Below are 13,112 nucleotides of genomic sequence, written 5' to 3' on the forward strand. Positions count from 1 at the left end.
TTCAGAGATTTGGCCACCAAATCGGGCCAAATCTCCTCCAAATCAAATTGGCTACCGAAGCTTCGCACAGCCCTAATGCACAGTAGTGCTGATTAGTGCATTTAGTACCTGTTATTACAGGTACTAAGCTCAATGCACTGTCATTATGGCACATTAATGAACGTGTAGACATGCCCAGTGTGTCTACAAAAGATGCATACTGCATAGTAGCCTAATAACACTGTGAAGTAGACTGCCGATCAAAAAAATTGTTAATAGGCTACTACACCATGTTATTAAGTCACTGTGCAGTAAACCACACAAAAAAATCATGCACCAGTGCTACTGTGCAGTAAAAGTAGTTACTGTGCATTCAGTTAGAACTACATTAAGGAAGTACTAAACTAAATGCTGTGCATTAATTAATGTGTAGACGTGCCTACTATTAGGGGTGTGCGAAGTGGGCCTGATTTGGCCTGAATAATGGACAGCAATTCCATTCATTTGATTCATTTGGATCACTATCCCTGATTCAATTCAGCTGAATCCGAAACTGAAGCTTTGATGCTGATTTGGAGAATCAGCCATTCGGACACAGATACAGCTTTAAAAGGTTTTTCTACATACATTGAGGTTGGAGGCACAGCTTGTGAACACTGCGATGCTGGGATCTCAAAGCAGTTTAAGACCCATTTGGGGCCAGGAGGACACACTTTGATAGTTCAAAGCAGGCCACCACACTGAGCACATCTTCCAGGTGATAGCTGCCCAGATGGCAGGGTGGAGGCACACATGGCAGCAAGGCTGCCCAAAGACCAACTGTGCAGCCTGAAGAGCTGGCTCAGAGGTGCAGACAGCTCTGCTGCAGTGCCTATGCTGAAGAGATGCCTAAAGAGGTGGATACTGTCACAGGTGGCAGCAGATCACAGCCAGACAGCATCCCCTGCTGCAGTAGGTAGAGGGTGCAGGGGCCAAGCTAGGTCAGGGCTGCTGCAGCAGCAGCCCAGGTACCACAGGGGCTTAGGGTCCCCATGTACCAACTGGCCAGGCCTGAGAAGCTCGTGAGGGCAGGTAGCCCTCACCAAAACAACTGCTCACCAAAACAACTTTTGGCGTTGTTACTGATAGCTGATTTTTTAAGGAGACATATTGGCTGATACTGATCCAATTTCTGATACGCAGCCCAGCAGCTTGAAGAGCTGCATGAAGCTGGTAAGTCTGTTGTGAGGGAGGGCAGATTGAGGCCCCTGTGATGAGGGAGGAAGTGGGGCTGGGGCAGGCACTGCCCAGGGCACAGGGCACAGCTGTGGCTCATCTTGGAGGCATGGGGGTGTGGCTCACGCTGCTGCACACACCCCAGGAGGGCACAGCGGGTGGGGCATGGGCCCCCTGGATCTGCTCTGGGTGTGCTGCAGGTATGGGCTGGGGTGGTACTGGGCTCTTCCCGGTGGGGGCTGATCCAAGCTGTGCTTGGGTGGGCAGTGGTAGCACTGGGAGTGGGGCTATAGGGGGTGGGAGCTGTAGTCACCTCGAAGTTTGCTGTAGCAACCCCAACCCCTCCTCCCAGCACTGCAGCCTGGCCCAGCCCCTGCTGGGAAGAGCCTGGTGCAGTCCCAGCCCTAGCCCACAGTTGCAGTTGCCCTGCCCTGTGCAGATCCAGGGGCATGTGCTCTTTCACTTACCCTCCCAGGGTGCATGCAGCAGTGGAATCTGTTCCCCACACACTCCTCGATGAGCTGTGGCTCCATCCCTTGCCCCGCCCCAGCTGGGCAGTGCCTGTCACAGCCCCTGCCCCAGCTCCACTCCTTCCCTCACTGTGGGGCCTTGATCTACCCCCCTCTCCTTCCCCCACAGACTTACCAGCTGGATGCAGCTCTCCACCCTGTGCTCCTCACCGATTTCCAATACAATTTTCTTTATATCAGTGCCAATCTGATATCGAACCGATGTGTCAGTGCACCTCTATGATTTATTGTGCAGGGGCCAACACAGGTGCTGGCCCCAGCCTTCAGCTCCCCCTGGCTGCAGATCAGGGAGGAGGTGGGCAGGGTCAGTTTGCCCCAAGTGATACAACTTGCTCCAAACCAATGTGTATGGTTAGGCACATGTACCAAGACACAAATATCCAGCACCAAATTTGTGCAGCTGCAAGTGCATGTGTGAATGCATCCATGTAGGCTATGATACAAGGAGCCTGCAAAAGGAAGTGAGGCAGCCTATTGTAAATCCTTACTCCCCTTCCAGGGTAAGAACCTGGACTCAAGATTGTGCCTGAAATATCATAATAAGAGATATCACAAAAGTTCACAATATTTTCCTCTTTGTATTTTTTGCCTCATGCGATCCTGAATACTTATATCAGGATACAATGCAAACATGAGAATTCTACCACACCCTCAAGACTGTAAATCAAAGCCTCTCTGAGAATAAGGGTTGGAGTTTTTTTAAAGGCCAGCTATTTTCCATACGTTTATGTCAGATTTTAAATATGTCTGCATATGAACCACACAGACTGCATGTCATTCACTTTTCAGTAAAGGAAAAAAAAAAGGGGGGTCACAGTATTAACATCTTGACTGAGGCAGGTCTTTGTAAAAAGTAACACAACTTTATTTGTTCATGTGAAGAAAATTAATAAACATGCATTTCTTCAAGACAAAGTACCGGCAACAAGATTAAAAGCTTCTTACAAAAATATAGTTATTTATATCTCTCTCTCTCTCTCTCTCTCTATCTATATATGTAGATATATCCCACAGATGCACAAGTGTAGGATCTCTTTTTCCACAGTATCAAGTATTCAATAAAATAAAAAAAATAAAATAAAAACATTCATACAAAAATCCATTTGACCTGTATTATCAATTAAAATTAATAAACATTTGAAACTGGTTTGTTCAGCATATAAATATTATTAATAAAAATAACATTTTTCATATTAAATAGAGACAAATTAATAAGTAGCTGGTCTGTGTGTTTCCATTTCTTCATTCATACGTGAAGCAGCTTTGACTTCTTCTCCTGTGTATCAGCTTCCATGGAGAATGCAAGGTTGACTTGTCTCTGCTTGTTTTGGTACCTGAATGTGTTTAGAGAGAAAGAGGAGTTAGAGCTCTCTAGAGAGGGAGGAGAAGGTACAAAACACACCAATGCAGAACTGTTCCAAAAATAAAATACTATACAGCAGTCCTAGCACATACAAACATAATGGAAGCTTCATCTGAAAAGAGGTGGGGCAAAGCTCCCCATTTCAGGAGATGCTATTTCGAAACTCCATAGAGTGCTAGCCATCTGCAAGCAGCCCCTGGACAACTAGCATTAGACACTGAAAACATCCTCTGCTTTGATATTATCCAAGTTTCTTTCATTTAAAATATTTGTGTTTATGTTTTGCTCCATTTAGTTTCTTTAAAATTAAGCAAGATGTACAGTGGACGCTTATGTGGTTTCTTCCTCACATGGCAAGATCCGGTGAAGGGGTAAGTAACAGAGATTGGCTCCAATGCCCTTAGTGGTAGTTGTATAGAACTGCTACTTCAGTAACCCTATGCTTCTTCCAGGGTATGGTCCTTGTCTAGATGGTAAGAGGATGTATTTCAAACAAGTTACTCCACTTCATTAGCTACAGGCAGCAAGCTGGCTTTTAGAAGAATAAAAATCAGCCAGCTAGTATCATCATCTCATAAGCAAGAGTGCAAAGGCACTTTCTCCCTGCCTTGTGGACAGGGCTATGCTTTACAGTCAACAAGGACAGTGTTTAACACTAATATAATTTTAGGATGCATTATGCAGAGCTTCATCTTTTCTTCCCCCTCCCAGCCCCAAGCCATGGGTATAAGCCAAGGTAACTTTATTGTGACAAATGATATCCAAGTGGTGGGACATGCAGTATGTGCAATATCATCTTCAGGCCCTTAATTTCCTCCAGCAGCTCCCCTTCATGTACCAGAGCAGAAACCTACAGGATTCTGTAACTGACTTTCAATGGTTTCCATTTTAGCATTTCTCCGCTTCTGGGTAAGCAGACATGCCTCAAAACTACTATTATACTGGCCTGACTATTGTTACTCTTTATGCTAGAAGGTCTGATAAACGTTTGTGCTACTTTTGTATTTGCAACTATGTAGCCACATCAAATTTAATTAAACCACAATTTTTAAGATCATTAGATAAGTGCAGGCTAATAAGCAGGTGAGCAAGCCAAAAATAACCATTTTGATCTAACTTCTGAATGAACTCTTCAGCCATTAATATGAAAGCTTCTCTCCTTGCTTAGAGAAGGCAAGTCATAGTTCAAGTGCATACAATAGAAAATGAGAATGTGCCTTACCATCTGTAGAAGTAGTAACTTGCAACTGAGATAGCAATGAGTACAAACAGGATTACAGTAACTGTCAGTGCCACATATTCTGTGCTCAAAGGCTGTGTGACTAGCTCCGAATGCACACAGCGGACCCCAGAGTAGCCCAAATCACATCTGAAAAGATAAAGATATCTGGGGTTATTGTTGACACATTAATTATGCTGTTACAAAACACAGGTGAATATTAAAAGCATCTGCCATGACAGGGAAGTGCCAGAAAAGGAACAATCATAAAGAACAATCATGCAGTAGCAAAGATAGACCAGGTAGCCTAGATCATTGCCATTTCTGATCACTAGAACCAAACATATTTCTAAAATAAACCCCCTGTAGCAGATTCTGTGGGAATATGATCAATGTCTTTCAAAGATCCAGCATATGAGGACACAAAGGGCTTCATCCAGTTTAACTATAACACCTCCGAGACAGGTGGTCTACTTACAGAAGCCCTCATAGACAACATCCAGATTTACCTTGGCTAGAGGGATAATGATTTTTTTGTACTTCTCACCAATATAGCTAGGCTGGCAGAAAAACTTCAGGCCTGGCTTACACTACAGTGAGCCATCATGGCAGGAAAGGCTTGTAGAATCAGATCCTCTTTGCAGATCTACCACTCTTGGTAGCAGGAATCTGCTGCCTCTGCATGAAGGCTTTAAAAAACTGATGCCAAAATCATTTTGGCACCATAGATTCTAAAAGCAGGTGAAAGGTAAGATCAAAGCCTGTTCATGCATGTGATCACACTTGTACATTTGACCTCAGGAAGAAATGCAAAATTATACTACATGACTTTCCTCTCACCTGCAGTAGTGTTCATTCAAGTCCACGAGGTACATGCACTGTCCATGGAAACAGTAGTCTTTCATTTCAGCTTTGCATTGGGTTATTGCCACTTGAGCCACCCGTGGACTATGCTCCGTCTGAACTGTAAGTAGAATCAGTTACTGGTTTGTTAGTCTTTCTTCCACTCACAATCTTTCACTTTCAGTGATCTACTTGAACTCTGAATAGTGCTGAGGAATAAGTTTGCAAAAATGAACCTTTAGTTTTTTGTTAGAGTAAAGCCAATTCCCTTGAATTTCTAGGCTTCGAAACATTTAGGCTGCTTGGAAATTGCCATACTAAAAATGTACCCTTTCTGTTTCCTCATGGGGAGTTCTGAATAGAACCTACTTCAATGCATATTGCAGCATAGTAAAATTACTTCATGTGGAATAACTATTTAGTACCATTTCCAGTTTAATAAAGGTAGTATAGAGAAGATGCTTGATCCCCCACACCCTAATGCTCTACAGCATTCAGGCCCTAAAATTAGCTTATTTTGTCTGAGAAAGTATGAGACATTTTCAGAAATTTCCCAAGTGAAGGACTCAGACAAAAAGCTAAGCATCTTGCAACTCCCATTGAGAATGGGAATCATCATGAGATCAAGATTTTTGCAACAGAAAAGCCCATATTTTTGAAGCGGCAGTGTTAAGATACCATATACTTACTTAGTGCTGTGGTACAGTTGTCCACGTCACTTGGTCCACATGATGGGATCACTGTTGTTCCAATGACAACTTGCAAGAGGTAACCTATAAGACAAAAAATAGTGACAGATTCCTATCAGTGATGTTCCAAAGTAGAACAAACAATGTTGAGGGTGGGGGAGTGGGGAAGTTAATAGTTCTTCCAGTGAAGGTATGGAGGTGACAAATCTTGAGATAATTCAAGAAAACCTATAGAGGAGACTGGATAAGCACCTGGCTGGGGTCTTATGACACCTCCCACCCCCAGTGCTCCTTCCTGCCCATGGCAGGGGGTCGGACTAGATGATCTGCCTAGGTCCCTTCTGACTCATTGATTCTATGATTGATTCTATTTCTGGACTTTAAATAAGTGTCATGTTTTAAAACAGGTATATCTCCAGATTACAGAGAATCAAGAGTAGGCTAAAGGAATAACAAAATCAAAGCATAAAACCCATCCCTTTTCAAAGTCTACAGCCTCACTTCAGCAAAGCACTGGATCATGTTTAAGCACTTAAATAAGTGTTATTCTGTACCATATTGTTTGTGTTTACATGCTTTGTATAACTGGAATTATCGGAAAGAGGGGAGCATGATTTAGCCTAGGCTCACCTCACTAACTGGGTCTGGACTATATCGTACTTAGTTTTTAAGCACAGGCCTAAATCTAATTGTTGTCAGTACATTTATAGCATCTTAAACATTTTGGTCGACATGTTTGTCAAACATTTTCGCCTAAAAATGAGAAAAAACCCATCACAGACAACCAGAAGTAAGCCTATACAAGTGCCCTAAATACAGGGTTTTAAAAGCACTTTGACACTATTACCAGGTACTGCACACATACAGCTTTTAGGCATTCTGCATCTCAGCACAGGATTTTAAACTTAATCCTTGCAGATATTAAAAGTAGAACTGCCATCTCATGATGAATCAGGCTTTGCCCCAACTAGTCACGGAATCCTGCAGGCTACCTCTTTTGCTGTTGTCATAAGCTCACCAGCTCATGAACAGTTTAAATATCAACCCTTTCCCAAAGTCCATAATTCTGTCCTTTGCCTTTTGGCTGTTAGCACTTGTAGACATGTTTGGTCATGAAGCTCAATGAAGGAAATGTGCCTTCAGAATTTTTTGGACCATCCTTTTAATTCAAGCTTCAGTTATTAGAGACATTTGCTACTTTTCAGCAACGTCAGATCTAAATTAAATTGTAGACTTCCTGAAATTTGGTGTTTTTTGAATGCATGTCTGTTAAAAAACAAAAAAAATCCAGCCAAAATATATGAAGGACAGAGCTGATTATTAATCTAAGGCTCATATTAAAGCCAGAGCTCTTGGTAAGTTTTTCCTATTTTAAGACCTAACATTTTAATTAAAAAACAAGAAAACAGATTGGTTATTCACTTCACATCTTTATCATGTATAGCTAGTGTAAGTGGATAAAGATGAAAGATTACTATTTTCTAAGGAAAAAAATTGTGACGATCATGATGGCTGGAGGAGGGGGAGGGAAAAAACACTAAAACAATGCCCCCCCCCTTTTTTTTAAGAATCACATAAAAAGTGCAAGTCAGTGGCAGTCCAATCTTGCCATTGTTGTTCAACTTTTCATTGCAGTATGACTCAAAGGAACTTGAGTGAATTTACTCTTAGGAAGAGATTTTTCAAAGTGCTGAAGGGCGGCGTTGACTTCAGCGAAAGGACCATGCATCTAAGCAAAGCCAAATCAGGCTTATGTGGAACACTTTCGGAAAGCCAATTTCTAAATGTCAAATCTATTTCCATTAAAAACAAATAAGCTAACAAGCCCCAGGTCATCAGTTGTCAGTCAGGCTAGCCACATTTATTACAATAAAGTTATGTGAATCTCACCCCCTTTCCTGGGAGTTTTACTTGGGACAAGAGGTTAATTCTTAATATTAACATCTGGTTGGATAAGTGTATGGCAGTGCCTGTTCACAGAAAACTTGTGTTAACTTTTGGCTTCCTTATTGGATGGAACCTTCAGAAGTGCTCAGTGTTGGATTAACTTCACTTCCCCCAAAGTCAGTAGTGACCTTTTGGGGGAAATTCTGCTAAGACTATGGTAACGTGGTAATGTTGAGCCCAGTAACTTCAAAGATACCCTCCCTTTCTACAGGGCCCAATTTTCTTCTTGCTTGCATGCCTGTCAGTTCTGCAAATTAATGAGAACAGTGTCACCTGTTCTACAGATTCTGTTTTTGGATGTCTCTAAAGAAGGAATAGACCAAGACCTTTTTGAAGTGTGGATTAATAGGATGCAGTCTGTGAAGAGCCAGGAAAATGAATAGGTATTATTTTGGTCCCCTTTACACCAGACTGACACTACATTTACACTAGAGGAAGTGAAAGTAGAATCTAGCCTGTGCATGCATTTGAGAAATTTAAAGAGCAAGCTGCTAATTTCTGTAGTCCTGAGTAATGTACTAAGTATCCCAACAATATACCCATTCCAACTAGCCTATCACCTAGTACAGAGATTAATGAAATGTGCAAATATATAGACAGAGACAAAGTAAAGTCACCTCATTTGGAGCAAAGACCAAGATTTGACACATTCTACCCTGCAACATAACAGATATGCTTCTTTAGTTGACTGCAGACATGTGGAAAAGATAAAAAAAATAAATCTACAGCCTGCCGCATTTGCTCTTGGATTGACTTTATATACCCCACAGTATCTTCTGCCATTAGAAGAAAGTTTCCCTCCCTGGTCTGCACCATGGATCTTTGCTGCTTATTCTGCACTTTCCTGCATGTATGTAGTTTCCAGGTGATTTGAATTACGTATGAAAAGGAGATCCAGAATGTGAATAAGGAATTTGAATTGACTGGATGAGCCTTTTCTGTAACATATTGGTGTCATAATCTCACCATACATATGCACCTCTCATTGCTATTGTGTTTGTGTGTGCACCGAGTGCAAGATCTGGGAAAGGTGGGGTTATGTTTGCATTAATATAAATACCCTGATCATTAAGCAAATACTGTTATCTTGTACCTTGTAGAGTAATGAGATGGTGGATGTTATTGCCTCACTGGAATGTTCATAGTATATGTATTGCTTCATTGCTGAATATTAATGCAACACTGGTACCTGCTTTACAGGAAGGTTAACATTGTCAGAGTGGAGCCTGCCTTACTGGAATGTTAATGCTGTAAAGGGTCAGTTGAACAACAACAGGGAGAAAAAAAAAGAGAATCTTGGACAAAGGACTGAATGCCAGTGAATTTCCTTAGTATCTGTAATACAAGGACAGTGTACAATCGCAACTAGCATTTATGTAATTAACCCCCTTTCAACTTTAAGGAACTTTTACATTTCTAGACAGGGCAAGGAAAAAAACAAACAAAAATTAAAAAAAAAAGAAACCACACAGAAAAAGCCCTTACTGAACTGAAAATATAGAGTGACCTTTTGTTTAGCAAAGTAGTTTCTTAGAGGCAATTTGGTTAGTTTCAGCTTGGCAGAGTTTTCTTTCAATGTAAAGAAAGATCATCATAATTCAGCATGGAGGAAGACTGCTGATCGGGGTTAGCACATTAAACATCCCCATATAGCATACCTTGGTGCCACGGTATTAAAGAGAAGCACATTAATGCTGTGAGCAGGTTCCAGAAGTTCATGTGTAAGTCTAGTATTTATGTATGCACCTGCGGTAACAAAAGTAACCCTGTAGTTGATCATGTCAACATTTTGAACACTGACTTCTTCCCCACAGAAACAGTTTATACTACAGTGTGCTAATTGCCATTCACATGCCCTTACATTTGGCCCTAGGTGGGCAGTGGAGAGAATGCTAATATTTTATTTCAGTGCACCTAAATTTGCCTTACTGACCATCAGATTATGGGTAGTGTTGTAATCACACAGCACATCTCTGAGTACTGTGGAAATTTACTTTAATAGGGATGAAGTTATCAGTGAGCAGCTTTGCATCTTGCTGGTAGAGCCAAGAGACATAAGGCAATAGAGATCTTTCAACATTAAGCAGAAAGAAAAAAAAAACCTCACTACATTATTTTTAGCTAGAAAAAAAAAGTAGTTCAGTGCAGATTTGGATTTCAACATAAAAGCAGTAGAAAAGTTTTCATGGTATTGTTTGCCAAGATACAGAACCAGTGCCCAAATAAGAGCTATCACCTTCTGTTGTCTGCCACACCTATTCCTAGATCTTAGCATTGCTGTGACTGAAGACTAAAAACTGCATATTCATCATAGTTAGATTCCAGGTACCATGCTCTACTATACATAGAATAGGCTCCTAACTCCTTTTGTAAAAGTTAATCTAAAAGATTTGTTTATTTTTAACAGAACCCAGAAGATTTTCCTAACTGTGTTTAGTTATTTCAGCTGACATCACATAATACCTTTGTTTAGGCACCTGCTCATTGAGGTTTGTGATCCTGGGAAGTTTAGAAAACCTCACTCTTTATCACAAACTATGAACATATTTTTAAGTTGTTACAAACCGACCTCAACTCTAAGTGTCACTTCCTGGGGGATGTGTTCCCAAGCTTATGCAAGTAGATGCTCGCAGAGGGGATACAAGTCATTCATCTCATTACTGCATCCTCTAGAAGGAGGCCTACTGTGCATCAGTTATTCCACCTACATTTCACTGGATGCTCCACATGAATATTCCTGCATGCCCCGATGGTGAAGAGGGGCAGTTGCCATTCTGACAAGCTTCCTGACATTGTATTAGCATTACGCCATCTCTGTTAGTGAAAGCTCAAGGATAGACCCATCCACTGTGTTGTCAAGACCTTCTAGTTCCGTGTCCTTTCTGGACAAAAATAAAAACCCCATTTGTCCAGAAATCTGATAGAGGGTGGCATCCTTTACCTCTCCCTGTACCAGGCTAGAGAGCTTAAGCTACAGGGAATACTTGTCCCCTCAAAGGCAGGCTCTGGGAACATGGTCTGCTCTTCTTTGTGAAGTGTCTGTACCAGAGATCACAGTGAATCATGTCTACTTTCTCTGGAGGCTTCCCAGCTACTCTGAGACTACACTGGCTGTGGGCTTTGCTGAATTGGAACACACCCCTATTTGAACTGCATTAGTCCCAGGGTCCTACAGTAAAAGGGGAACTGGCAATACACTTCTGCTGTGAAGCAACTCCTCTGGCTGGCCCTGGATCAGACCTAGTGCAGATCTTGCAATAAAATTTAACTCACTGGCAAACTGCAGCTAGAAATAGGCCCTTTATTTAGCTGTCCCCGGGCAGCTCAAGACTCTTCCCCCAAGCCTAACTTCTGTAACACAACTTGTCCCCTTATATTTGTGCTCCAAATTATCCAGAAAAATTCCTTTGCCACTTCTACACTGTGATCAGAACTGGTTAAACCAAACAAAGGCAAAAGCGCCTTACCTGTACCTCCACCAACATACACCTTCTTTCTAGCACAAGGGAACGGGAACAGAATCTAACCCTTAGTTAATAGATCTTAGGCATGTTTCCCACCTTCCCAAAGAGTGCATCTACAATAGGTTTATAGGCAGCTGCACCAACGCGTTTCAAAGTCACCCGTGTACTATAAGGACAGTTCCTCAAGAGACTCCAAAGGTCATAGCTTTCTTTTTTTTTCCAGGCTGTTGGCACTTCAGGTTTTTATACTGTGACTGGAATTTACAACAGTATGGAAATACCTGAGTGGACAGGAAAACAACCCAGTGAGTTAGTGCTGAAATGGGCTCGGGAGGTGATGACACCACTGACTGTACTGTAATTAAGCACTGCAGTTAAGGTTTATTTGGCACGGAAGGTCCCAAGCACTAAGCATGTGGACATAATAAAATCCTTGTATTATTCCAGGGCTTTTTAAAGACCCCACGGCAGACAAAGTGCGCTTTGGCATTGCAAATCAAACCAGTGAATTATAATCACACACTTTGGATTCAAGCTGAAATGCAGTCCTGCCTGTGTATCCGAGGGAACTGGGCCCAATCTCGTAGGAAGAGAAACTCACCTTCCTCCGGAGGCTGTTCACAGCACCAGTTTCCCATTGTTACCACTGCCCAGTGAAGGAGCCATGCAAGAAGCTCTTACTGCCACATCAATGTCTGCTTGGTCCCTGGGGACAGGGCCACATTAACCCTTTAGTGAGCCCTAGGCAAACAAACTCATGGGCCCCAAATGAATACTGGATACTTAAGTTATTATAATGTAAAATAACATAAGCGACTGGTAGGGGGTCTGACAGCCGACACTGAAGCTGTCAGGAGGGCTGGTGCCCCTCGCTGACAGGGCTGCCACCCTCAGCCGGTGCCCCTCCAGATTCAGGCGGCCCCCGTCACTCAGGTAAAATAAGCACCCCAGCACCCCTTCTGCGCTTAGGGCCCTAGCCATGTTAACCCGGCCCTGCCTGGGGACTACACATAGCGCAGCGGGATGTGCACTTGGGGCTCCCAGGACTCTGCCAGACTCAGGTCACCTGCCGGGAACCTCTTACAGAGAGTGCCCCCCGAGCTGGGGGAGCCTCGTGTTGGATGAAGCCCGTGAGCTGGTTGTTACGAGGCAGGGAGCACGCCTGTCCCTCACCGGAGATTTATTCCCCGGGGGAAGAGCTAGAGGCGGCGGCTCCGAAGGGCAGGGCGATGCCGCAGCCCCAGGGGAGCCGCCGGCGGCCGCCGCGCTCGCTCCCCCCCGTGTCCCAGAGGCGCGGCTTGGCGCTTACCCAGGAGCAGCAGGAGCCTCGGCCGGCAGGTGTCCATGGCGGGTGAGCGGGCGCTGGTGCGGGGGACCTGGGCTCTGGGAACTTGTGTCCACTACAGCGCCGGCCGGGCCTCTTATAGGAGCCGGCGGGGCGGGGCGGCGGGCATTCCCCGGTGATGAAACCTGGGGCTGCCTGTACCCCGCCCCCACCGCGGGGGAGCTCGTATCCGGCCGGCCCAGCCGAGGGGCGCCCGGCGCGGGGCCGCGGGGGCGGGTGTACTAGAGCTCCTGTGCTGGTAGGAGAAGCCCGGCCCGGCTACAACAGGTGCGCGAAATGTAAGATGCTTCTTGAGGCAGTTCATGGAGGCAGCGGCGGTCAAACCCAGGGAGTGGCCTTTGGGCGTGCCGGCAGCACTTTCTGGTAGGTGGCCATCGCGGAGGACAGGCCGGTCGTCCTCTGTCGATACGAAACCCCGCGCCTTTATGTCCTCTAGTTTTCTATCGAAGGGAAAACTAGATGGCATAAAGGCGTCGGGTTGCGTATCAACAGAGGGCAGAGTAGCAGAAAACCGGCAT

The 13,112-nt window shown here is 43.9% G+C and overlaps 1 protein-coding gene across 1 annotated transcript; it reads right to left on the reverse strand.

Annotated features, from left to right (window-relative positions):
• Positions 1-2,282: 2,282 nt before the first annotated feature.
• On the reverse strand, positions 2,283-12,663 carry EREG (epiregulin). Its single transcript, XM_019516741.1, has 5 exons — positions 12,559-12,663; positions 5,839-5,922; positions 5,147-5,270; positions 4,310-4,456; positions 2,283-3,058 (listed from the first exon to the last, which is right to left on the reverse strand). Exons 1-5 carry the CDS (start codon positions 12,593-12,595, stop codon positions 2,971-2,973), a joined length of 480 nt encoding a protein of 159 aa, XP_019372286.1. The 5' UTR covers positions 12,596-12,663; the 3' UTR covers positions 2,283-2,970.
• Positions 12,664-13,112: the final 449 nt, after the last annotated feature.

This window comes from Gavialis gangeticus, unplaced genomic scaffold, assembly GCF_001723915.1.
Source record: "Gavialis gangeticus isolate Ggan-Ray unplaced genomic scaffold, GavGan_comp1, whole genome shotgun sequence".
Lineage (NCBI taxonomy): Eukaryota > Metazoa > Chordata > Crocodylia > Gavialidae > Gavialis > Gavialis gangeticus.

Bases quoted from the DNA above. Each gene is read 5' to 3' on its own strand.
- EREG (XM_019516741.1), bottom strand. From the start codon at position 12,595: ATGGACACCTGCCGGCCGAGGCTCCTGCTGCTCCTGG. The intron at 5,923-12,558 runs GTAAGCGCCAAG...TTTGTCTTATAG, and splicing joins GAGGCTCCTGCTGCTCCTGG to GTTACCTCTTGCAAGTTGTC. The intron at 4,457-5,146 runs GTGAGAGGAAAG...TTATCTTTTCAG, and splicing joins TTGAATGAACACTACTGCAG to ATGTGATTTGGGCTACTCTG.